Source organism: Heterocephalus glaber, unplaced genomic scaffold, assembly GCF_053883595.1.
Source record: "Heterocephalus glaber isolate CG9 unplaced genomic scaffold, H.glaber_assembly_v1.0 deba00001610, whole genome shotgun sequence".
Classification (NCBI taxonomy): Eukaryota; Metazoa; Chordata; class Mammalia; order Rodentia; family Bathyergidae; genus Heterocephalus; species Heterocephalus glaber.
In genome coordinates this window covers 37,800,432-37,824,370 of record NW_028258381.1, presented here as the reverse complement: position 1 = coordinate 37,824,370, position 23,939 = coordinate 37,800,432, and the positions used below count along the sequence as shown (strand labels likewise).

General features: G+C 48.5%; 1 protein-coding gene across 1 annotated transcript; it reads left to right on the top strand.

Annotated features, from left to right (window-relative positions):
* The first annotated feature begins 952 nt into the window (after positions 1-952).
* On the top strand, positions 953-23,530 carry Eif3b (eukaryotic translation initiation factor 3 subunit B). Its single transcript, XM_004840424.4, has 19 exons — positions 953-2,061; positions 6,958-7,150; positions 9,764-9,883; positions 10,209-10,266; positions 10,457-10,585; positions 10,834-10,991; positions 11,682-11,813; positions 11,894-11,960; positions 12,561-12,607; positions 14,168-14,378; positions 15,813-15,885; positions 17,025-17,147; positions 18,694-18,772; positions 19,371-19,509; positions 20,570-20,695; positions 21,155-21,232; positions 21,994-22,102; positions 22,238-22,354; positions 23,068-23,530. Exons 1-18 carry the CDS (start codon positions 1,632-1,634, stop codon positions 22,339-22,341), a joined length of 2,376 nt encoding a protein of 791 aa, XP_004840481.1. The 5' UTR covers positions 953-1,631; the 3' UTR covers positions 22,342-22,354; positions 23,068-23,530.
* Positions 23,531-23,939: the final 409 nt, after the last annotated feature.

Below are 23,939 nucleotides of genomic sequence, written 5' to 3'. Positions count from 1 at the left end.
AATTTTTATTTTTATTGTATGTGTTTGCAGTACATAATGATTACATTCCTCATGGGGAGTTGGTGCATGTATATAACACATTTTAATTCTTTTTTGAAACCCTTCTCCTCCCTTTCTCCTTAATTCTGAGAGCAAACCTCACGAAGGCCTGCAAGGCCCCAGGGCCTTTGTACTTTCCATTCTGGTTCAGAAAGCCACCCTCTTTCCCCCACACTAGCGACGCAGTGATCGCATAAATGAAATCCGCTCCGTATTTCTCCGTACTTGTTTACATTTTTTGGTGGTGGAGAGGAAGCCCAGGGTCTCAGCCCGTCAACCTCATGCTCTTTACCACCTGCAGGTATCCGAGCTACTCCCAGCCCCATCCTAATCACTTTAAAGTGTGCGGAGCTCTGAAGAACATAAACTGTCCCGCAGGGCACCTCCAGGGCTCTGCATCTCCCCAGGGATAAACTCTGCTCCCCTCCTAGTGCTCACTTCCCTAACGCCTCTTTTGGTAGATTAAAACAAACCAGCAGCTGCTCTTCAACCCAGCAAAACACATGCCGGGCGTGGTGGTGCACGCCTATAATTCCTGCACATTGGGAGGCTGAGGCTGGAGGATCCCAAATTCGAGCCCAGCCAGGGAAATCTAGCGACTGAGACCCTGGCTCAAAATAATTTTTAAAAAAGGCTGAGGATGCAGCTCAGTACGAAAACCCCAGGGTTAAATTCCCAGTACCAAAAAAGAACAGACAATTCTCCCACAACCCCCAGGTATTCCCAGGTGCCCTTCTAAACTCAGGCAGCCCAACCCACGTGACCGCTTTCGCCTCGCCCACTTGGCCCGCCCTCTCCTGCGAGTAGGGTGGTGGCCTCCGTCGGACCAAACCACGGTGGGAGCATGGAAGGGGGAGCGGCCGAGTTACAGCCTTTGTGGGTGGGGACGGCCTAAGCGAACGGAGGCAGCTGCCTGCGCTTTTGGATTGAGCGGAGACGTTCTCCTTCTAGTTGTATCGGGCATCTCTCGCTCGCCGCGAATTTCTTGTATAGTTTGAAATGGTCCGTTCTTTTGCTCCGACAGTAGACGCCTCTAATATCCAGAAACGGAAAGGGGGAATTTAGGAGTATGCGAAAGTTGGCTGACTACAGATTAAGATGGCCCAAATACAACAGTTTGTAGAGCTTACAGTTTTACATGGTATAGATTTTTTTAGTTACATCATGTCTTCATGCAATTTCCTTTTTTAAAATGATTTCTGGAACCGGCCGGCGCCTTCAATAGTCCGGTCCTCCACGAATAGCCCGATGGGAGAAGGAAGGCCGTGGCTACCATGTTGGACTGAACTATCTGCTGTCAGAAATGGGGCAGTAATAGTTCCCCCATGAGTTTAATGGCTGCTGAGAGCAACTTTATTGGTAGGAACTGAGTACTTTCTTCTCACTTAAACACCGCTGAGATTAGCAGCAGACATTCTCCTGCGCACCAGAGTTACTCCGGGCGTTTAGCGAAAAGTCGGGACTTGAATTCCCCTCCGCACCGCAGTTGGTACAGCTCTCCGGCGCACGCACGTGGCTAGGCGCTAGCCGGCGCGGGGCGACCTGGGAGTCGGAAGCGCGCGGCGGAGACGGGCGAGGACTAGCGCGGCCCCATGCAGGACGCGGAGAACGTGGCGGCGCCGGAGGCGGCCGACGAGCGGCCCGACCCCGCGCGGCAGCAGCCGGCAGCCCAGTCGCCCGCGGAGGAGGAGTCGGCTGGGTCCGGCGCGCCCGAGGTAGCGCGGAGCGAGGGCGCCGAGGAAGAGGCAGTGGCTGGGCCGGAGCCCGTGGTAAGTGCCGAGCCGGCGGAAGAGCTAACTCCTGGTTCGGCCGCATCGCCCCCGCCGCCGCCCACCGAGGATCCGGCGCCGCAGGTCGAGGCCGAGCCCCTGGGAGACCAGGCCAGCGAGCAGTGCGCGGAGGAGGCGGTCAGGCCCGAGGGCAGTGCGGCCGAGGCCGAGCCTCGCGCGGTGGAAAACGGCGAGGCGGATGAGCCCTCCTTCAGCGACCCTGAGGACTTCGTGGATGACGTGAGCGAGGAAGGTGAGGGGGCGAGCGTGGCCGTGGGCGGAAGGGACCTCTCCCTGCAGCTGCCTTCCCCTCGTGGGGCGGGTGTTCTGCGAGAATACGGGTTCTGATTTTTTCCTTCGAAAGAGAGGTCTAGAGGAGATCATTCGGGGAGCTAGTTATCTGCATCACAGTCGCACAACTGGGAAGGGGTAGAGAGCGCGGTAGGTTCCAGGGTGTGCATGAGGAGCAGCTGGAGGCATAGCTGGGCAGGACTTCTGCTTCCCGGGCCAAGATTACCAGAGCTAACCAGCCAGACCTCTTGGCAAGTTGTGCCGTGCTGGGTACCTTTGCATCCTCTCCCCACAGAAGTGTCTTAGTAGGATAGTGCCAAGGAGAACCTGTCAAATTTCCATCTGTTTCTCTCGTTATTCCCGTAGGTTTGCAGGGCAGGCCATCTTTATGTTGGGAGATTGCTTTTTCATGTTTTAGCAGCTTACTTTGCCTTTCCTACTGTGGTTTTACAGGCATTACTTCTTCCTGCCTGGGAGCTTCCTTGCTAAAGTGACTTCTGATGGTAGCTGGCTGCTTTTTTTTTTTTTTAAGCTATTTTAATTCTCCAAGTTGAAATCGCATCATCAATTCTTGTATGTGTTAACTAACTTAATGCCAGAGTGGAAAAGACAAGAAAGAACACCACTGTTGAAGTAGATGGTGGAGACACATCAAGTCTAATCCTAACCAATAGAGTTGTTAATTTGGCATTCAGACATTTTTTTTCTTTTGGTACTGGGGATCGAACTCTGGACTGTGCGAACCACTAAGCTAAATCCCTGGCCTCAGCGTTCAGCCATTTTTAAGGAGCTACCAGTTACTTTCAACATTATTGTATTTCATGAAAGACATTTTAGCATGTGAAACAAAGAGAACTGCTTACTACGTATCTTGAGACTTTGGGAGCACCTAGTCTATGCCCCTCACCCTTGCAGGCGTGTGCCAGTCCCTTCAGGTGGGGCAGGTTGCTGGAGAGATACTAGTCTTCTGCCCAGACCAGTTGTCTCTTCAACACACCAGTTTTTCTTAACGTTTTAAGATCCTAAGATTTCACAGAGTGGTGGCCCTCCTTCTGTAATCCCAGCACTCAGGAGGCTGAGGCAGGAGGATTGCCATGAGGTCAAGGCCAGCCTGGGCTACATATTGAGACCCTGTCACACACACACAAAAAAATCCTAAATTTATTTACTTATTTATTTTTGGTAGTGGGGATCAAAGTCAGGACTTTGTGCTTGCAAGGCAGGTGTGGTGCCACTGAGCTAATTCCCCGGCCCCAAAAATCCCAAATTTTAAGCTGGGTGTGGTGGTGTACCCTTGTAATTCCAAGATCATTTTGTTTTTCAGTTTTTTGAGGCAAAGTCTTGCTACATAGTTTAGGCTGACCTTAAACTCACTGTGCAGCCCAGAGTGGTGTCATGCCCTGTGATCTCCTGCCTCCACCTCCTGGGTGCTGGGATTATAGGCATGTGCTGCCACATCTGGGTTTTGGTTGTGTTTTGTTTTCTTTTGTTTTGTGACAGGATCTTTCTGTGTCATTCAGGTTGGCCTTGAAGTCACTATGTGGCCCAGGCTGGCCTTGAACTGGCCATCCTCCTGCCTCAGCCTTGCATGCTGGGATTACAGGTGTGTGCTGCTATGTCTGGCTCAGTTAAGGGTGTTTTTTTTTTTTTCAGTTAAGGTTTTTGAAGTGTTGTTTGAGCCCATCTAATTCACAGATGATAATGTGGATTATTTCCAGAATTCAGTGTTTTGACAGCGAGGGGATGGTAACCTGAATGCAGGGCTCTCCAGGCTGGGTGAAGTCATTGTGGCCTCTGGGTGCCAGGATGGTTCTGCTGGTCATTGTTGGCCAGAGTGAGTGAGAGGCAGCTGGTCTTGAGGAACTAGAACTCTTCCAGTTTTCCTCCTGCCTCCTGGTTGTGGTGTGCCCTACAGGATCAGAGGGGGCTGGGGAAAGTAGGACAGTGTCTACATTCTCCAAAATGGACTGGATTTTAGGAAGAGCAATGTGGAGAGTGTCTTGCCTCATTATTCTCTCCCACAATTACACCTTAATCTGTATCTTTCATTCTGTTCATTATTTTAGATGCCTTTATTGTTTGGCTAGACAAATATGTGATCAAAATTTTTTAACTTCAAATGTTTTCTTTGGCTTACTAAGTATTATATATCTGTATTTTTCCAATTTAGTTTTGAAAATTCTTTCCTGGAGCCACGTTGGGAGTCCAATAGCCAGGAGTACCTGATAGTGAGTGAGATGGGCTGTGCATTGTGTAGTTACTTCATTCCCTTCCTAGCTGTGGGCACATTTTTATAGACTGAGTAGACACTTTGAGCTTGTGGGAAGGAGTCCACAGTTAGTATAGAAGCTGAGCTTTTTATGGTATAAGCTTTGTAAATTTCAGATGCAGTTTAATAGGCCATTTAATTGTATGCTGAGCACCTTTTAAAAGTATCCCAGAGATTTCACTACAACTTCTGTATCAAGGATTTCTGGGGCTGCTGTGTCTCTGACTTCCCCTTTCCTTGTTTTTTCCCTTTTCCCTGATGTCAATTTTAGCATCTTTGAAATTCAGGTGGCAGTTACTTAGGAGAGGAGAGCTTGCTGAGGGTGACCCAAGGCCTTGCACATGTTAAACACTCCCCCACTGAGCTACATCCTCAGCCCAGTGGTTTTTGTTAAGGTAATTTTTTAATAATCATTCATAGAAGTGTTGAAATTAATTAGAAATGATTTATGACAGCTTGCTGCTTAAAACTATTTTCCTCTTTTGCACTCCCCTCCCACTTTGTGTGTGTTGAAGCAAGTGGGTTCACTAGGCAAGCACCCTACCATTAAGCTACATCCCTGGGAAACACATTCATACCCCTTTTTGAGACAGTGTCTTGCTGCCTTGCCCAGGCTGGCCTGGAATTTGGTTTTCCTGCCTCCGCCTTCCTGGTAGCTGGAATTTCAGGTGTGCACCACTATGCCCAAGTTGAAAAAATGTTTTAACTTTTTGTTATAGCTAATTTAAAACAAACAACAACAATAATAATAAACACAAAAAAGAGTGTAGAGAATTCACTTTTTAACTTTTCTTTTTTGGTTTGAAACCGGGTCTCACTTGCCTCAAACTGGAATGAACAATCCTTCCTCTGCTGATTGCTGGGATCAGAGGTGTGCACCACCATGCCCAGCCTGTTTAACTTTTGAGAAAGAAATAGAACAAAATATTTCTGATATGTGTCATTTAACATACTGAAATTCTGGAGTGTAGTAAAACAGTTAGTGTGATAATTAGCTTCCAGAACAAGTAGAAATTCATGTAGCAACCATTTTTGACTGTTCAGAAGTTACCTAGTAATCATTTTGGCTGTGTTTACTGATGCGGTTTCACCTGGCAAGTGCACTTTGATGGCAGCTGTAAAAAGTGTCTTTCTCCTCAAGCTCCTCGAATTTATAGCCTTGTAGGCTAGCTACCTGGGCTCAGGGTGTGCACAGAACAATAAGAGATGGGAATTTGCTTTGTTTCATTTGAGTCTCGCTTGCTGCCCTTGTGGCTGCCTCCAGTAGGTACTTGGGTGTTCTTAGTGGTGCTGGGGCTGAGACCAGCCTCACACAGAGCAGCAGCAGAGTGGCATAGAGTCACTGACCACTTGTGTTTGTTTCTCTCCTGTTTTTAATACCACCTTCTGTTTCTCATACGCTAGCTGACTGTTTTATGGAAGTGAATCAATTTTAAGAACTTTGAATACTCAAGATTTAGGCTTTAAGAGCAAGTGGCATAAATGTAGCACATTTTGCGTTTTTAGGTGTAGTTATTAACACACGGAAAGTGAATATATGCTGTCTTCCAAGCACTGTACTAAGCATTTGTACACTTAATGTCTGCAGTCATCTGATGCTTTCTGGCTGCCCTGTCTGGCATCTCACCAAGTCAAAGACACTATCATTTGCAAGGTGCATCTTTGCTTTGTTTGTGTTTTAGGAGTCTCCCTCTATAGATCAGGCAGCCTTCAACTCACTGTGTAGCCCAGGCTGACCTTGAATTCACAGCAGTCCTCTTGCCTCAGCCCCCTGAGTGCTAGACTTAAAGGTGTGCTCCATCACGTCCTGTAAGATGCATCATTATTTTGTGTACCATTAAGAAAAAGAGAAAATGCTATTAATTACGCGCTTAGGAGCTTATATATTCTTCTAGTTTATTTAGCTAATTTTTTGGTTGCCCACGTCTGTCTTGAACTCATGACCTTGGAGGCCCTTCCAAGTTGCTGGGATTACAGGTGCATCCCATAGTCTCCTAGTTTAAATAGTATTCCTACCCTGATATTTTCCATACAATAGAAAGTACATATTTGGTTTCTTGTCCACAACTCCTAGTAATTTTGGGACTTCCAAAGTGATGTGTCTCCGATGCTGCTGAGATGACTTGCTAAGCGGCTCAGGTTGGGTCTGAAATCTTGGAGCGCTGGGATTACAGGAACACACTAACATATCCAATTCATGGCTTCCCTTGTTCACAGTAAAAGCAGATTAGACCATTCATACTTTGTTTTCTGGAAACTTTTTCAATGTGCCAAGCTAATACATGAGTGTGATTCTTGGTGGTTTGTTTTTTGGAGAGAGGGGTTTGAATCAGGGTCACACTGTAGTTCAGGCTGACCTCAAACTTGCAGTAACCCTCTGGTTCAACTTCTCACTGCTGAGATTACAGGTGTGTGCCACCACACCTGGCTGTTTCTTGGTTTGTCTTTTTTTTTTTTTTTTTTTTTGGTACTGGGGATCGAACTCGGGACCTTGCGCTTGCGAGGCAGGCACTGGAACCACTGAGCTAAATCCCTGGCCCTCTTGGTTTGTCTTTTAAGTATCATTTGACAATTCTTTCACTCACACAGAATTGCTTGGCGATATACTCAAAGATCGACCTCAGGAAGCAGACGGAATTGATTCAGTGATTGTAGTGGACAGTGTTCCCCAGGTGGGACCTGACCGACTTGAAAAACTCAAAAATGTCATCCACAAGATCTTTTCCAAGTTTGGTAAAATCACAAATGATTATTATCCTGAAGAGGATGGAAAGACAAAAGGGTGAGTCTGCTGTCTCGTCACTGAAGTAGTAGCATTTGTGTTTTGGTGATGATCACCCTTTGTGGAAACCTATTGTACACCTGTGGTTTACTGTAATAAGGTTGATTCAAGCACCAGCCTAAAAGCTTGCAGAAGCTGAGATTTTGGCTCTGGGGTCCTCAGTGGAGAGGGCAGGGCACAGGACAGCTCTTGAGTTACGATGTGAGTTGGCTGCTAACTTGTTTGCCCTAGGAAAAGTAATTGACAACCTAGATATATACTGGGTAAAAGCTCAGACTGGTCTGCAAGCTGGCAGAATTTAAAGAAAATTTTCCACGTGGAATTTCATTTTAACCATTTCCCCCCAATTGAACAACTCTGAAATGAGAGTGCATCTTACAGTCCAAGTGAAAGTGTTGCGTCACCACTCAATTAGCAACACTCAGTGCTCCCTGAAATAGTGCTGTCTTTTAAAGATGAAAATGTAGCTATGTGACCCGAGGTTTGCCTCTTCTCTTAAAAATTTTGTTCTAATTCCTGTGTTATTTTTTGTATGGTACTGGAGATTAAACCCAAGGCCTTCACACTGAACTACATCTCCAGCTCTTTAAAACTTTCTAAAAGTTTGAGCAGGGTCTCACTGAGTTGGCAGGGTGGGTTAAACTTGTGATCTTCCTGCCTCAGCCCCCAAGAGTGCTGGGATTAATGGCATGTACCGCCCTGGGAAGCTTTTTTTCCCGCAGTCCTGGGGATCAAACCCAGGCCTTGCACATGCTTGGCCAAGCACACTGCCACTGAGCTACAGCCCCAGCCTTCCTTGATCCGTCGTGAAAGCGGTGGTGTTCTGTTGTCTGTGAGGTGTCCATTTTCTTGTTGATGGGCACCTAAACAGTCTTGTACCCATGTCCTATGGAAGTGTAAGAGCTTCTTCTTCACTCCCAGGAGCAAGATTGTTGAGCTATGTACAGTGCTTAGCTTTTTGCCCTGTCAGGTGCAAGGCCAGTCAGAGTGGCTGCTGCTGGTAGTTGATGGAAGTTGGTTTGATGCTTCCCAGTCCCATCAGACCTTGAGAACACAGAGTGGTCTCGTGGGAATGTGAGGATGATAATGTTCAGCTTTCGTTTGGTTGGGGTTTTTTTTGTTTTGTGGTTCAGGGAATTGAACCCAAGCCTCTTACACGCTAGGCAAATGCTCTGCCACCAGGCTATATACACCCTCAGCTCAAATTCACTTTTTGCTCTTTTTGTTTTTGTTTCTTTTTGAGGGGGGGTTACTGGGGATCGAACTCGGGTCCTTAGCTTGTGAGGCAGGCGGTGGAACCACTGAGCTAAATCCCTGGCCCTGTTTTTGTTTTTTTAAGGTAGGGTCTCACTATGCAGTTCGGACTGGTTTTGAACTCATTATATAGCCCAGGCTGGTCTTGAACTCAGGCGGCCTCCTGCCTCAGCCTCTGGAGTGCTGGGATTACAGGTGTGTGCCACAATACCTGGCAAGTTTGCTGGGGTATTTTTGGTGCTAGGAATCGAATTTGGGACTTTGTGCTTTCAAGGCAGGTGGCGGAACCACTGAGTTAAATCTCTAGCCCACAAGTTTGCTTTTTAAAGTTAAGGTTTTGAAGTTTTAAAAACTACCTAGAACAGTTTGTTTCTGGAAAGATAATCAAGTACACTAATAGTGGGAAGCTTCGTGCTTTGGGAAGTGGCTTGAAGGAAAACCTTTTGAGCAACAGTTGCTGTCTTACATGTTTACCTATTCAGTAATGAAACCATCCTCTAAAATCCTGTGTAATTTTGCTTGTAATGCATAATAGTAAACTTTTTTTTTTCCTTTTTGAGACAAGGTCTTGCTGTGTAGTTCAGGCTGGCCTTGAACTCACTGTGTAGCCCAGGCTGGCCTCAGACTTGCAGAGGTCCTCCTGCCTCAGCCTCGAGTGGTAGGATCATAGGTGTGTGCCATCACACCCATTGTATAGTAGTGAATTATTTTTAAAAGCTTTAATGGAGTAATTGAGAGCCAGTAAACTTGCATAATTTAAAGTGTATAGGTTGTTAAGTTTTGACTTATGTAAATGTCATGAATGCATCCACAGTCAAAGTAACACACGTTTGGGCCGGGGATTTAGCTCAGTGGTTTCACCACCTGGTGTGCAAGCACAAGGACCCAAGTTTGATCCCCGGTACCAAAAAAAAAGTAACACACGTTTACAGCAAGACATAGTGGTGGAACCCTGTAATCCTGGCAGTCTGAGAGGCTGAGGCAGGAGGATCATAAGTATAAGCCCAGCCTAAGCAACTTGGTGAGCTATTGTCTCAAAAAATAAAAAAGAGTTAAAGATATAACTTGGTATACAGGGCCTTGGGTTTGATCCCCAGTACCATCCCCCAAAAACCACACATTTTTTGTTAACCTCTCTAGATTCTGAGTATGACATTAGAGACTTTGGATCTCCCAGTTGGGATGTCATTCTTGTTTGGGAAGTTGCTTGGCCTGTGGGTTGGGCTGTTTCTCAGTTTGACTGTCTCAGGGCCATGGCAGTGAGATCCTTAGTGATAGGCGAGGATTCTGGTGTGCAGCATGTGGCCTGCCTGACCTGACAGCCTGCATGCGTGCACATTGCCTGCTTTCTCACTTCAGATACATCTTCCTGGAGTATGCATCTCCTGCCCACGCTGTGGACGCTGTGAAAAGCGCTGATGGCTATAAGCTCGACAAGCAGCACACGTTCCGGGTCAACCTCTTCACTGATTTTGACAAGTGAGTTCAGACTTGACCTCAAGTATGTGAGAGCCGATACTCAACACTCGAAGGTGGTTCATTGCTTCTCAATGGGTGCTGGTGGCTTTTCGGCGTCAGAGACAAGAGGAATGTTTCACATCTGCCCCATGTTCCCAGCCAACAGACCCCTCATCACTTCTTATCCCAGCTGAACCACTCACCTGTCCATCTGTTCATCCCCCTGTGGGAGGGGCAGGGTGGGGCTGCCTGGGTACACACCACTGATTGCTGGCATTGTGCCCCCTCCCACCACCAAATTCGGTCACCAGTTAGTGCTGCTCAGCAGTTGTCCGCTCTCCTCCAGGTACATGACGATCAGTGATGAATGGGATATTCCAGAAAAACAGCCTTTTAAAGATCTGGTAAGTTGCATGCTATCTGTATCTAAGTAGTTAATAGAAATGGTGACTGACTTGAATAGCAGTCATGAATGCCCAGGACCAAAACGATGCTGACCAGGTTTGTCATCTAAGGGCAGTAGCTGTGAGTGAGTTTCCTTTTGTTAACACTGATGGAAGTGCTGTTAAATCCCCTGCTTTTGGTTCTTTTTAGGGAAATTTACGTTACTGGCTGGAAGAGGCAGAATGTAGAGATCAGTACAGTGTGATTTTTGAGAGTGGAGACCGGACTTCTATATTCTGGAACGATGTGAAGGACCCCGTCTCAATTGAAGAAAGAGCGGTGCGTATTTGTTGCATCAGCACTGACCTCATCTCTGTTTTCTTAAGGGAGGAGAACTTTATTTCAGAAACTAGTGAAAGAGCTAAAAGAGTGTTTCTCTCTGAGGTTACTTTCTAAGAACACCTTTTATTCCGTTTTCAGCTTTGAAATAAGTTCTGAGAAGTGAAAATAGATTCACTGCGGAGGAGGAAAGGTCTCTGTGTCAGGCTTTTCTGTTATGTTCATGCTGACTCTGCCCTGTCCCACAGAGGTGGACGGAGACGTACGTGCGTTGGTCCCCCAAGGGCACCTACCTGGCCACCTTCCATCAGCGAGGCATCGCTCTCTGGGGGGGAGACAAATTCAAGCAGATCCAGAGGTTCAGCCACCAGGGGGTGCAGCTCATCGACTTCTCGCCTTGTGAGAGGTGAGCTGTTGTCGGTGTGGGTGCTGTCTCATTCCTGCCTCCTGCAGCCTCCTGTGGGTGATTTTTAACCCTTTTATGTTACGGTTAACTTCAAACTTAAGAGAAAAATGGCAGGAAGAACCCTACATACTTTGTCTGCTGAGACTCTCCACCTAACGTTTTGTTTGGTTTGTTAGCATTTCCTTCCTCAAACACCGGAGGAAGCATTTTTGCCGGAGCCATTTGAGAGTATTGCAGTCCCCTGTGTGTACTTCACGTTCTGAGGTTTCAGGTACCTACCGTCAGCCGCAGCACAAGAACGTCGCTGTATGTCTAGGCTCTTTAAAGAGTGAGACCACATTCACATAACTTTTACTTACTGGTTTTGTTTATTTTTTTTTTGAGGCACAGCTTTGCTGTGTAGCTCAAGCTGGCCTTGAACTCACTGTGTAGCCCAGGTTATCCTAGAACTTGAAGTGATCCTCCTGCCTCAGCCACCCAGGTGCTGGGATTACAGGCATCCACCACCATGCCTGGCTTGAAGTAACATTTATTACAGTATGTTGTTAAAATCGTTCTGCTTTATTGTTGAGTTCTTACCTTGCCTAATTAAAATAATCTTAAGGTAGATAGGCACAGATTAAAAAAAACATACTGTATATACAGGGTTTGGTGTTAGGAGGCTTTGCTAAGTGGGCCCCTCTCCTACAGATACCTGGTGACCTTTAGCCCCCTAATGGACACTCAGGATGACCCTCAGGCCATAATCATCTGGGACATCCTCACTGGGCACAAGAAGAGAGGTTTTCACTGTGAGAGCTCAGCCCACTGGCCTATTTTCAAGTGAGTAGACCACAACAGTGGACTCTTTGTACCTTTTCTTTTTTATTGTTGTATCCTGGGACTTCTTTTCTTCTTCTTAGGTGGAGCCATGATGGCAAGTTTTTTGCAAGAATGACGATGGATACCCTTAGCATCTATGAAACTCCTGTGAGTGATTTTAGTGATCTGACAAATTAATCTTGTCCGTTGCACATAGCCAGCAGTATGTGTGTGTGAGAGAATGTAGCACTGCTCTTTGATTTGTGGTGCAGTGAAGAGATGCAGCTTAGTGCATGGTTCCTGCAGCCTTCAGTGCAGGTTGAGCTCCTGAATCGTGCCTGCCCTGCCATGTGCTGCTGTGGGAATTGAGGCTAGGGAGTCTTAAGATGGCTTGGGCAGTATACATCTTACTGCGGGATTGAATTGTTTTGAATGTCACCTGTCATCCTGGGTGATACTGCTCCCCAGACAAACTTAGAGCATTAACTTTTTTAAAAAAATGTTTTATATAATTATAACTGGATGTGGCGGTGCACACCTGTAATCCCAGGTCCTCAGGAGGCTGAGGTATAAGGATTACAAATTGGAGGACAGCCTGAGCAGCTTAGCACAACTCTTGTCTTGAAGTAAAGAAAAGGGTTTGGGATGTAGTTCAGAGGTAGAATATCCCTGGGTTCAGTCCCCAGTGCGCAAAATTTTTTAAAAATATGTGCAATTGAAACATTTCCACACTCTACGTTCAACTATAATCCTCTTTCTTTTGGGCAGTCTATGGGTCTTTTGGACAAGAAGAGTTTGAAGATCTCGGGAATAAAGTAAGTGAACGTTTCCATAAAGTTGGTTTGATTGTGTTCTGGCTGCTCCAACAGAACAGCACAGTCTAGGTGGCTTCACACAACAAAATGTCTTCCTCTCCATTTGGGGGCCGAAAGTCTGAGCTTTGGCACCTGCAGGCTCTGTCTGAGAGGTGGGCTTCTCTGTCATCTCAGGTGTTGGAATGGGCAGCCCTCTGCGGCCTTTATAATGTAAGGGACAAAGCTCCTTCAGTGGAATCCCTCTCTTTTGACCAGATTATCTCCCAAAGGCCCTATCTAATGCCATTATCTTGGTGGTTAGCATTTCAGCATGTGAATTTTTGAGGTACACAATACTTGATCCACTGCAGTGGTTTTATTTGCTCTTCTTTCTTCAGCACTCAGCTCTTAGGCAGTTGGAGAGAAACATCATTTGTTGGAGTAACCCCAGGGATGGCACAGTTGGCTCCCTCTGCTGCCACTGCTTATGGTCACAGCATTTCCCTTTCCTTTGCATACTTAAGTAAATCTTTTAGGCCTCAGAGTCTCAGGCTGTACCTGTCCTTGACCTAGGGTGTGGGGCGAGGGGCTTTGAAGGAAGTACCTTGGGTAAAAGGTCTTGCTTGCTGGCTTGGGTGATGTGTGGGTGGCTGGTAAGCATCGATGTGTTGTAGGTCATTCTTCGTATTGAGTGGGTATGTTTTTATCCAAAGGCTCCTGGGCTGCCCAGTCTTGGAGCAGTGAAGTGCAGCAGTCCAAGGACACTAATGTGTCTTAATCCTTTTGTTTTTACATTCTTGGGTACAATTTGGACTTAAACCAGGATGTTGACTCTCAGTAAATGCAAAACACAGACTATAGCATGTGTAAAGATGTTTTTGTGTAGATAAGCAATTAAACAGTATTCCTACAGATGATTTAAAATGAGTATGGTAATTGTCCTTGTTCATCTTCTGTCTTCCTACACTTTTGACTGGGAATCTTTCCCCTTTTAAATCTTAATGTTTTTTAAGGGGGTGGCTTTGAGACAGGGTCTCGCTATGTAGTTACGGCTGTCCTTTGAACTCACTATGTAGCCCAGTCTGACCTCAAACTTGCTTCAATCCCCCCTGCCTCAGCCTCCCATGTGCGTGCTGGTATTATAGGCATGTGCCGCCATGCCCAGCTTCTTAATTAATCTTTAGATTAATTCAAGCTTGGGGTGATCCTCCTACCTCTTGAGTGCTGGGATTACAGGCATGTTCCGCTACACCTGGCTCATCAGCCTTAAATTTACCTTGTAGCAGGAGTGTGGTGGCTCAGCTGGGTCAGTCTGCCATGCAACAATAGGCAGAGTTAATAACATCTGACTATCGCCTAACTGTTAAAAGGATGTGGCCATGTCCCAGAGCCATAAGCACAGCTGAGCTGTGTGCAGAATGCCAGGAGCAGGGCTCTTGTGCGGCGGGCTCTCTGCTCCCATCCACGGGGCAGTGTGCCTGCGTGGAGTGTTCACACAGCAAATGAGTTCTGTTGCACTCTTGCTTTTCAGTTTTATAATCACTTAGTCTTTGGGTGACATTTTATTTCTTTGTCCTGCAGAGACTTTTCTTGGTCTCCTGGTGGTAACATAATAGCCTTCTGGGTGCCAGAAGACAAAGATATTCCAGCCAGGGTGACCCTGATGCAGCTTCCTAGCAGACAAGAGATCCGAGTGAGGAATCTCTTCAATGTGGTGGATTGCAAACTGCATTGGCAGAAAAACGGAGATTACCTGTGTGTTAAAGTGGACAGAACTCCGAAAGGCACCCAGGTAAGTGGATGGCAATGGGAACAGGTTTTTTAAAACTTGGTTCCGAACTAGCTGTTTGTTTGGAAGATGTTGATGGATATATTTTGTTGTTGATGTTTGTGGATTATTTTCAGACCAACCAGGTATTGAAAGAAGTTAGCTGACCCTATCGAGATGAGAGAGGTCTTGGCATATTTTAGTTGAGGAGGATAGTTAGTTTCTTTCCTCAGTGAAAGATCTCTAGGCTTTACCCTCCTCTCTCTCTCTCTCTCTCTCTCTCTCTCTCTCTCTCTCTCTTACTCTCACTCTCTCTCAGTACTGGGATTGAAACCATGGCCTTTGAACTGAGCTGCGTCTCCAGACACCTGTCATTCTGTGATGTTAGTTTCAGGGTTTACATTTTTTTTTTTAAACACCAAGAATAACATATTTTACATAGTACTGCACTCAAATTTCTTTGTTTTCATCATTTATTGTTTACCTGATCGGTACAGTGGCACCTTGGTTTATGAACTTAATTCTTTCAACAGTTCTGGTCAAACAAATTCTCTGGCCAGAATCATGGAAAGAAGTTCATGAACCGAAGTACTGCTTTAATTGCGTATATTTTTTTATTTTTTTCTAATAGAGATTTTCTTCTTCCTAACATTGATTTATTTCTTGATGTGATTCACATAGTATTAAAGCCAATTCAGTGGCCACTACTAATTCCAGGACATTTTTATCACACCCCCAGAAGCTCCCTGGCTGTTAGCAGCTGCCCCTCATCACCTGCTCACCCATGACGTCTGCCTCCTAGCTCTGGAGTCCCCCTTCTGGCTTCTCTCACTTCTTGTGTCCTTACAGTTCGTGTGTTTTGTTCCTTCTTTTGTGGTTGAAAGGTACTCCCTGGCGGGATGGATGGTGTTGTGTTCATCCACTCCTACACCAGTGGTGGCGCCCTGCTCATTGGCTCAGGTGCTTCCTTAGATCCTGGGACAGGAGGTTCCAGTGCATCTCAGTCGTTTGGTCCCATTGATAGCTGCTTGGGGCACTGGGGAGCTTGGCTGGTGTGCTGCAATGTGCAACTGTGGAGCTCTTGTGTACAAGTAGGACCTCTGGGCGGCTCCCTTGACGTAGAATCTAGGCAGCATGACCATGGCCACAGTCTGCCGAGGCCATGCCTGTTCATCCCCTATAGCATTAGGAACTGCTTCCTCAGGGGAGTAGCGCTGTGGTCATTTCAGGTGTCATGTGTTTGTTGGGCGTATGAGTTTAATCTTTTACTAAATTCTTGAATTGTTCTTTTAAGTCTTTTTCTCATGCTTTTAAGAATCTCTAGAGGGCTGGGGATTTAGCTCAGTGGTTCCACTGCCTGCCTTGCAAGTGCAAGGTCCCGAGTTTGATCCCCGGTACCAAAAAAAAAAAATCTCCAGAACGTCAACCACCTCTTTATTTTTCTTTCTTAATAAACAGGGTGTTGTCACAAATTTTGAAATCTTCCGAATGAGAGAGAAACAGGTACCTGTCGATGTGGTTGAAATGAAAGGTAAGTTTTAGTCGTTCATAGCTGGATGGACCTTCTGGGCTGCTTCTCACTTGGCTTCTGCACCTTCAGTGTGAACTGAGTGAGCAGTGACTTGAAGGGTCAGGCCTCCCTGTGAACACCCACCTCTGAGTCACAATGCATGTCTGAGTCTCAGTTTTGCTCTTGTGCATTGTAGTTGTAGTCTTTAAGTTGTGTGGTTGCTGATTGAAGGTCCCCACTTCTCTGTCTTCTGGTTTGTAGCAGAGGCTCATTTTCACTCATGTAAGAGGGGTGGGTCTGCATTCCATCTTAGGACACGAAGCAAGAATCTTACATACGAAACATGTTCTTTGTCTACTAGAAGTGTTTTTGGTTTGGTTTGGTTTTTTCAGGGCATCTTGGATTGAACTCCCAGGGCTTTATGTATTCTAGGAAAGTATTTTCTACCAGTAAGCTACATCCCCAGTCAGTCCTTTTTATTTTATTTTGAGATAGGGTCTTGCTAAGTTGCCCAGACTGACCTCAAACTTGTGACAACTTCTGCCTCAGCCTCCAAGAGGGCTGGGATTTCCAGGATATGCCACCGTGACCAGTCCTGATTTTTTTCTAACAGAAGAAACCTTAGCTGTATTTCTCAAAGCTGACTTTACTTCCCTTGCTATTCTGATTACTACAAGCTGCTCAGTAGTGTGTTTCTGCTTTTAGCTGGGCATCAGCCTGTGTGTTCAGTTTGGCTTTTTGTTTTGCCATTGAGAAAAGGAAGAAGGAGAGAGATGAGAAGATGTGCCGTGTGGCCATGAATCAGGGTGCAAGGAGGCCAGTCTTCTCTGCAGGCACAGCATTGCCTGTAAGAGGTGATATCCCTGAGCCACACCAGATGTCGGCTTGTGCACTCTGTGTGTCACTCTCAGGAAAGCAATAGGTCCTCGCAGTGAGTTTAAGAATTAGGGGGTTTTTGGCTGAGGATTTAGCTCAGCAGCATAGCGCCTGCCTGGCAAGTGCAAGGTCCTGAGTTCGATATCTGGTACCCCCCAAAAAAATATATTAGGGGTTTTTTTTCCTTCAGTTTACTAATGAATATCTTTTATTTCTTTTAGTGAGCAACTTAACTGATCAGGATATTTTCATAAATGTTCACAAGGGCCTTTTTTTGATCGCAGAAACCATCATAGCCTTCGCCTGGGAACCCAATGGCAGTAAGTTCGCTGTGCTCCATGGAGAGGCCCCGCGGATATCCGTCTCCTTCTACCATGTCAAGAACAACGGGAAGATCGAGCTCATCAGTAAGTGGTGTGCCCATCTCGGGCCTCCGCTTCTGCCAGATGGTAGGCAGAGTAGATGGTAGGGTGTTGCCAGGGCCCTGGAAGAGAGAATGGCTGGTCTGGGGACAGTCACTCTAAATGCATGTCTGGGGTTCAGGTGACACTGTGCGTGGTGACAGGTGTGTGTGTGACTGCCGGAACGAGGCTTTGAGTCACACTGCAGCTTTTTAGAGCTGCCCAGGCCCTCAGCTCGTCCTCAGCCACGGTTCTGGGTGACATTGGCCTTGCCCCAGGGCACAAGGGTCACCTTGTGGACATGGCTCTGCCTTGCCTGGATCAGTCCCTCTGCCCTTGGGCATGTGGTAGGGCTGTTGCCCAGGGTGGGCCCTGTCCCAGGTTGCTGAGCTCCTCACTGTGTGCTCCTACAAAGGCCTCATCATTCTCACGTGTCCAGTGGCCCTGAGGATGCTGCTTCTCACCTGGTGTCCCCTGTGTCCTCGGTGCTCCACGAGGGTTGCCACGTAGGGACTTGGCAGGTGCCATGGGATTGAGGATGCGGTGGCTGCTTCAGTGTTTCTCATCCATGTGGACCTGTAAGGGCATCTCAGGTGCACTCTCCGGGCTCCTGGGTCACAGTGTACCCAGGGGGAGTTGACGTATCCTGGAATAGCCCTTCCCAAAACGGTTCTGTGAATTTAGTCTGCCGCGGCTTAGCAGAAATAATGGACCGTGCATCGCAGTTGCAGACAGAAGGCACACAGTTGTACACAGAAAGGTACCCTCTACCTGCTGAGTTTTGCACATGACACACCTTTAATGAGGCTGATGGTCAGTTTTGTGTCGTCATCTGCATTCTGCCATGTGTGAGGCACCATCGGCACTCCCACAGAATGAGCACTCTTAGCGCTGTCCAGTCGCTTAGTGGAGTGTCCGTGAGGATCCTGCCCGCAGGGTGGTGCTCGACATTACTTCTCCCCCTCTCGGAGAAGAGCTTCTGTTCTTGGAGTCTCCTGCAGCTAGAGAGGAAGGCACCACAGCTTGTTAACAGCTTGAGTGCAGTCTTGGAGGGGGAGGGACATGCAGTCCAGGTAGACTGGCCTTGGTTGTAGGGTGAGCATGTATAGAAAGATGATAAACTTAGTTTCTGTGACTTCACAACTGAAAAGAAATATTGGGAGTGTTGAGAGAGCCTGTGGCCTTGTTGGGGTCATGTCCCTGGTGATCTGCTGGGCATCATGGGCCTGTCTTGGATGAGGCTGGCTATAAGCACAGTATTTACTGTGGGGAACCCTTTGTCCACTTGGTTTGGGAAGCTTAAAAGACAAGAGCATAGCTTCAAAGTACCCCTGTGCTCCTTTTAGTCCTCTTCTCTTTTTAGAGTGGCTCATAACCTAAGCTCTACCTAAATGCTGGGCCTTCTGAAGTATTTTCACAGGTGGCCAGTCAGGTTGATGGGTGGGTGGGTTCTGACTGTGAGCCTGTTTTTCCAGACTTTTCCTAGGAAGCATTGCGTGTTGGCCAGTGGACTATTGGCTCAGACTCAAACAGGCACTTTCTTTCCTTCCAGAAATGTTTGATAAGCAGCAGGCAAACACCATCTTCTGGAGTCCTCAGGGCCAGTTTGTCGTGCTGGCCGGTCTGAGGAGGTGAGTCCTTGAGGCTTTGGTTGGGAGGACAGGACGTTGTCCTGGTCTGAGTCCTGGGTGGGGAGTTGCAAGCGCTCTCGTGGGTGCCTGTGCAGACATTCTTCTGCACTTAGAAAGGTCTTGCTGGCTGTCAGTCACGCTTTGGAAAACCCTGGGTCTTCTACCAGAACAGGCATTTAACTGCACAGCTGTGTAGCTGTCATTACCTGTGTGGATGGTGTAAAGATGAGAACTTAGTGTCTCCTTCTGTTGTTCCTTGCCATTTCTACTTAAAGTGGAGCCATTCAGCCCTCAGCCTCCGAGTTCCCTGCTCTGTTGCAGACTCGTTGCTGTAGTTTTGGAGACCTGGTTAGCCTGCCGTAGCACTCTTAGTAATCACAGCACGTGGAGCCTTATGTGTCCTGTTTGTGTCATAGTTCCCAGTCTCACAGCTTCCTCCTATGAATGTCACTGTGCTCGTTTCCGTATAAACTCTGCGACTGAGACAGAGATTAGAGTGCTGTGGCCCCACAGCCAGCAGCAGCGAGCTCCCTGGTCCCTGTGGGGACCCTGGTTCTTGAGGGCATGTGGGAGGCCTGACTGCATGCTGCCTCCACAGCATGAATGGGGCCTTGGCGTTCGTCGACACCTCAGATTGCACTGTCATGAACATCGCAGAACACTACATGGCCTCCGATGTTGAGTGGGACCCCACTGGACGCTACGTGGTCACCTCTGTGTCCTGGTGGAGCCATAAGGTAGGACGAAAGACTCAAGCAGCCGTGGCAGCAGAGTCAAACTGGCCTGTGGGCTGGTGGTGATGTGTAGGGCTTCTCCTCCCCTCTCCCCTGCTGTCATTGTTGGCTCTCCTGTTTCTCACTTCCAAGGAGCCACTCTTGGTGTCTGTGGGAGTGGGCGGGGCAGGGATTCAGGGACAGCAAGAATGTGCAGGAGCAGCGCCCACCTGTGGAAGGAGTCTTGTCCTGGGCCTGAAGCCCCAGAGAGGGTAAGGATATGTTCACAAGCCGCTTCTGGAAAGGGGCACCATTGGCTTTAGCGTCTCACAAAGCCATGACCGGAAATATTTTGCAGCTCCATCTGCAAGAGCTTGAGCCATGTCCTATGGCATGTCTTCCATCTTCTTGCAATGCACTGTGCCAAGCCCCTGGGCGGGTGAGGCTCCAGGAGGCTTGTTTTTGTGTTTAATGACTGCTTTTAGTTGAAGAAGGTATTGATGGTTGAACTAGTTCATGCAGATAGAACCTGTGAGAGGGTCCGGGGTTTAGCTCAGTGGCGAGGTGCCTGCCTCGCGAGCACAAAGTCCTGCGTTTGATCCCTGGTACCACAGAAAAAAAAAAAAAAAAAAGAACCTGTGAGATCACATAGAGTAATTCTGTTGAGTGAAGACAGTGAGTTTTTAGGAACTCTGACTTTGCAATTGCCCTGGGAACAAATGCCCTGGTCTTGAATAGGATTATTTCTGGCTGGCTGACTGGCTGGCTTGCTGTTTTTCTTTCTTCCTTTCTCTTTCATTGTTTTTTGCTGTTTCAGGGCGTTTTATGGTTGTTTTGGGGGGGGTTTGGCTTTCGTGGTACTGGGGTTTGAACCCAGAGACTTTGCATTGAGCTAGATCTTTAACTTTTTATTTTGAGATAGGGTCTCGGTCAGTTGCCCAGGGTGTGTCCCAAATGCCCAGAGCATCCTTTGGCAGATACACTGGCTACTGCCCTGTTGGCTCTGTTGGCAGCTGAGGCTCTGGGGTCTCCGTCTCTGAGCTGATGAAGGGAGTGGCTCAGGGCACCCCCTGCTCTTTCATAGGTGGACAATGCCTACTGGCTATGGACATTCCAGGGACGCCTTCTGCAGAAGAATAACAAGGACCGCTTCTGCCAGCTGCTCTGGAGACCTCGGCCCCCGACACTTCTCAGCCAGGAGCAGATAAAGGTTTGGGCTCCCCTTCAGGCTCAGGGCGTGGAAGCCATTATGGTACCAAAGAGGAGTGGTTGTTTTTCCTGTTACTGTAAGGGTGATGAGTGGGGAATGAAAGCAAGACATTTTGGGGGCTCCTGGGACAATGCAAGGGTGGGCAGGTGGAAAAGAGTGGCTTCAAGATAGTCAGGATGCCCTTGAGGTTGTGCCCGGAAGTTCTGCATGGACTGGGGCTGGAACACAGCCTTGGGGAGTAGTGCAGACACGGCTGGGATTTCCAGAGCAGCAGGGGAGTGGGCCAGTGAGAGGGGAGTCTGATTCCCAGGACAGAGTTGCTCCACGAGGTGAACTCAAGCGAAGGAGGGCAAGACTGTATTCAGAGATCTTTGAATCACTAAGGACGTGACTCTGAAAGTTGTATTTGTGGTTCTTGCTCTGAATGTTAATCCTGAGTGATTTGTCTGATTCATTCAGCAAATTAAAAAGGAACTGAAGAGATATTCGAAGATCTTTGAGCAGAATGATCGTTTGAGCCAGTCCAAAGCCTCGAAGGTGAGCCTTGGGCTGGGGATTTAGCTCAGTGGTTTCACCGCCTGCTGCGCAAGCGCAAGGACCTGAGTTTGATCCCCGGTACCAAAAAAAAAAAACAAAAAAAAATGGTGAGCCTTGTTCTGGGAGTTGAGGAGGCTGCTGACAGCCACCACTGTCGTGAGCTGGCACAGGAGGGCTGCTGCTATGCAGTGAGGAGTACAGCTCTTCCCTAACACCAGCTTGTTCTGCTCTGCGTGGGGTGGACCAGCAAGGGCAACTTCGGGCCAGTCCTGGCACCTGGAACAGATGGCCTGAGTGACTGGCCCTGTTTGTGGGTGGCTGCTTTTCAGCATAGGTGGGGCTGGGGCCAGTGTTAGAGGAGGAACATGCAAACAAATGTATCCCACAGTGCCCCCCCCGCCCCCCCGCCCCCCCCCCCGGCCTGGCCCAGCCCTGAGGATTGAACCCAAGACCTTTGTACTGAGCTGCATTCCTCAGCTCCATTTTTATAATTTTTTTAAAATTTTGAGGCAGGGTCTTGCTCAGCCACACTAAGTTGCCCAGGCTGGGGTTGAGCTTTTGATCCTCCTGCCTCAGCCTCCCAAAGTTTTGGGATTGTAGATGTGCACCACCACCCCTAGCTCTGAGAGTCCCTCTTGTGTTGCATCATTGTTGAGGTGTGCACCGATTAGATGAGGCTCCTCATGGAAGGATGTTACCCCTTTGATTAAGGAAAGCTCACTGGTGATTGTGTCTGTAACGGCCCTGGACTTTGTCTACAGGAACTGGTGGAAAGGAGGAGAACCATGATGGAAGACTTCCGGAAGTACCGGAAGATGGCCCAGGAGCGCTACATGGAGCAGAAGAATGAGCGTCTGGAGCTGAGAGGAGGTAACTGGCGGGCTCTGAGGCTGTGCAGAGAGAAATGGGGCCCTCTGCCTTGGGCTGGTCCTGCTGCTTCCCATCCTGCCAGGCCAGTTGGGGATGGTCCGCCTGAGAGTCCGCCTTGCTCTCCTCACTTCTCAGGGGTGGACACGGATGAGCTGGACAGCAATGTGGACGACTGGGAGGAGGAGACCATTGAGTTCTTTGTCACAGAGGAGATCATTCCCCTTGGGAACCAAGAGTGACCAGAGCACTGTGGTGAGCCCCCTTCCCCCTGGGAGCCCCTGTGGACTGGCATTACCACTGCCTGCCTGGCCCCTGAGGTAGCAGATACCTGTGTAAGAGTGGGACTCGAGCTCCAGGGTCACGAGGCTGGAGTGGAATGTGACGAGGATGTGCAGAGCCACTCCTAGGGTCTGACAGCTGCTGTCCAGCTGGTCAGGAGATGGCATTGGCAGGCGAGGAGATGCCTGGGGGGATGGAAGGGCCATGGGTAAGGAGACCCTGGCAGGTGAGGTGAAGTGCCAGGGCAGAGGCGAGAGCAGCTTGCCAGCTTCAGGGGCCTTTGCTAGAGGACCGCCTCAGGCTATCCTCCAGGAAGGAGGAGGGCACAGCCACTGTGACTCCGGTGCTGGCTGTCACCGGCCGGTTCTGAGGGGGACACACAAGTGTGTGCGTCCAGGGACTCTGAGGGCTCTGCTGTTGTGGGGTCTCAAGGGCCAAGCCATGTGGCCCTAGGTGCTCAGGTGCTGCTTCATCTGTCTCAGGCCAAATAGTATGTCGTGGGCTCACAGCTGGCTCCACACTGGAGGTAAGTGTGGTCCTCGAGGCTGAAGCAGGTCTCCCACTCTCCCAGCCTCATAGAGCCATGGCTGCCAGGTCTGCTTTCAGCCGGGCAGGTCAGTGGTGGTCCTGCTTAGCAGGTGGGTCTTAGCAGCAGGATGTGGAGTAAACAGTTTTTCGTGTTTCAGGTCACCGTGCCGGGCCCTGGCATAAGGCCCTCCTACGGAAGCCTTCATAGCTTCTGGTTTTTACCTGTGCTGTCTTTCACTCTGGACTGTGAACACACCTGGGATCCTTCCATCTCGACACGATCTTGTGCCTTTAACCCCTGGTGTCCACAGTGGGCAGTTTTAAGGCACTGCTTTCACTTTCTCCTATTTGGATGTCACCACCGCCATGCTTGCTCCTGGACTCGGGCTGCAGCATTCCCGCAGCTACTCCTGCTGTGGTGGTATTTCCAGGGGCCGCCGCAGCTGAGTGGTTACTCTGTCCGAGGACTTGCTGCCCCTGTGTGGGCCCAAGCTGGGTACATCCTGGAGACCAGCAGGGAGGTGCCACGAGGCACCCAGGAAGCACCACCTGTGCCTGCCCTTTGGGGGTGGCAGGTCCTCTTGGCAGGCTGAGCGTGGAAATAAAGCAAACCTGTATGAACGAGCTGTCTTTTTCCTCTTTGCGCATAGATCGTGGCCTTGACCCTGGTGCCTGTTCCCTCCCCAGTGGTAAGGGTCTTTGGCTAGTCCAGGCACGGCGACCTCTGTCCCTCGGCACACATAGCTGCCCTGCAGGGACCCTTGAGGCAGCCAGCTGGGGAGTGTGCTCCTGCTCTGCCATCTCCGGCCATGAGTTATTAACATCCATTGGGTCCAAAGTGGAGTTACTTGGATTTTTTGTTTTCTATGAAGAAGCATCATTTCACCTGAGAAGAACTTTGCAAGTTAGACAAGGTGGAAAGTCGCAGGCCCTGTGTCCGCATCCTCAGTGTTAGGCTCTCCTGCTGGGAAGGGCAGGAGCAGCCCCTGGTTTGGCTCAGTCCCACTTCGGTGGTGCAGCTGTCTGCCCT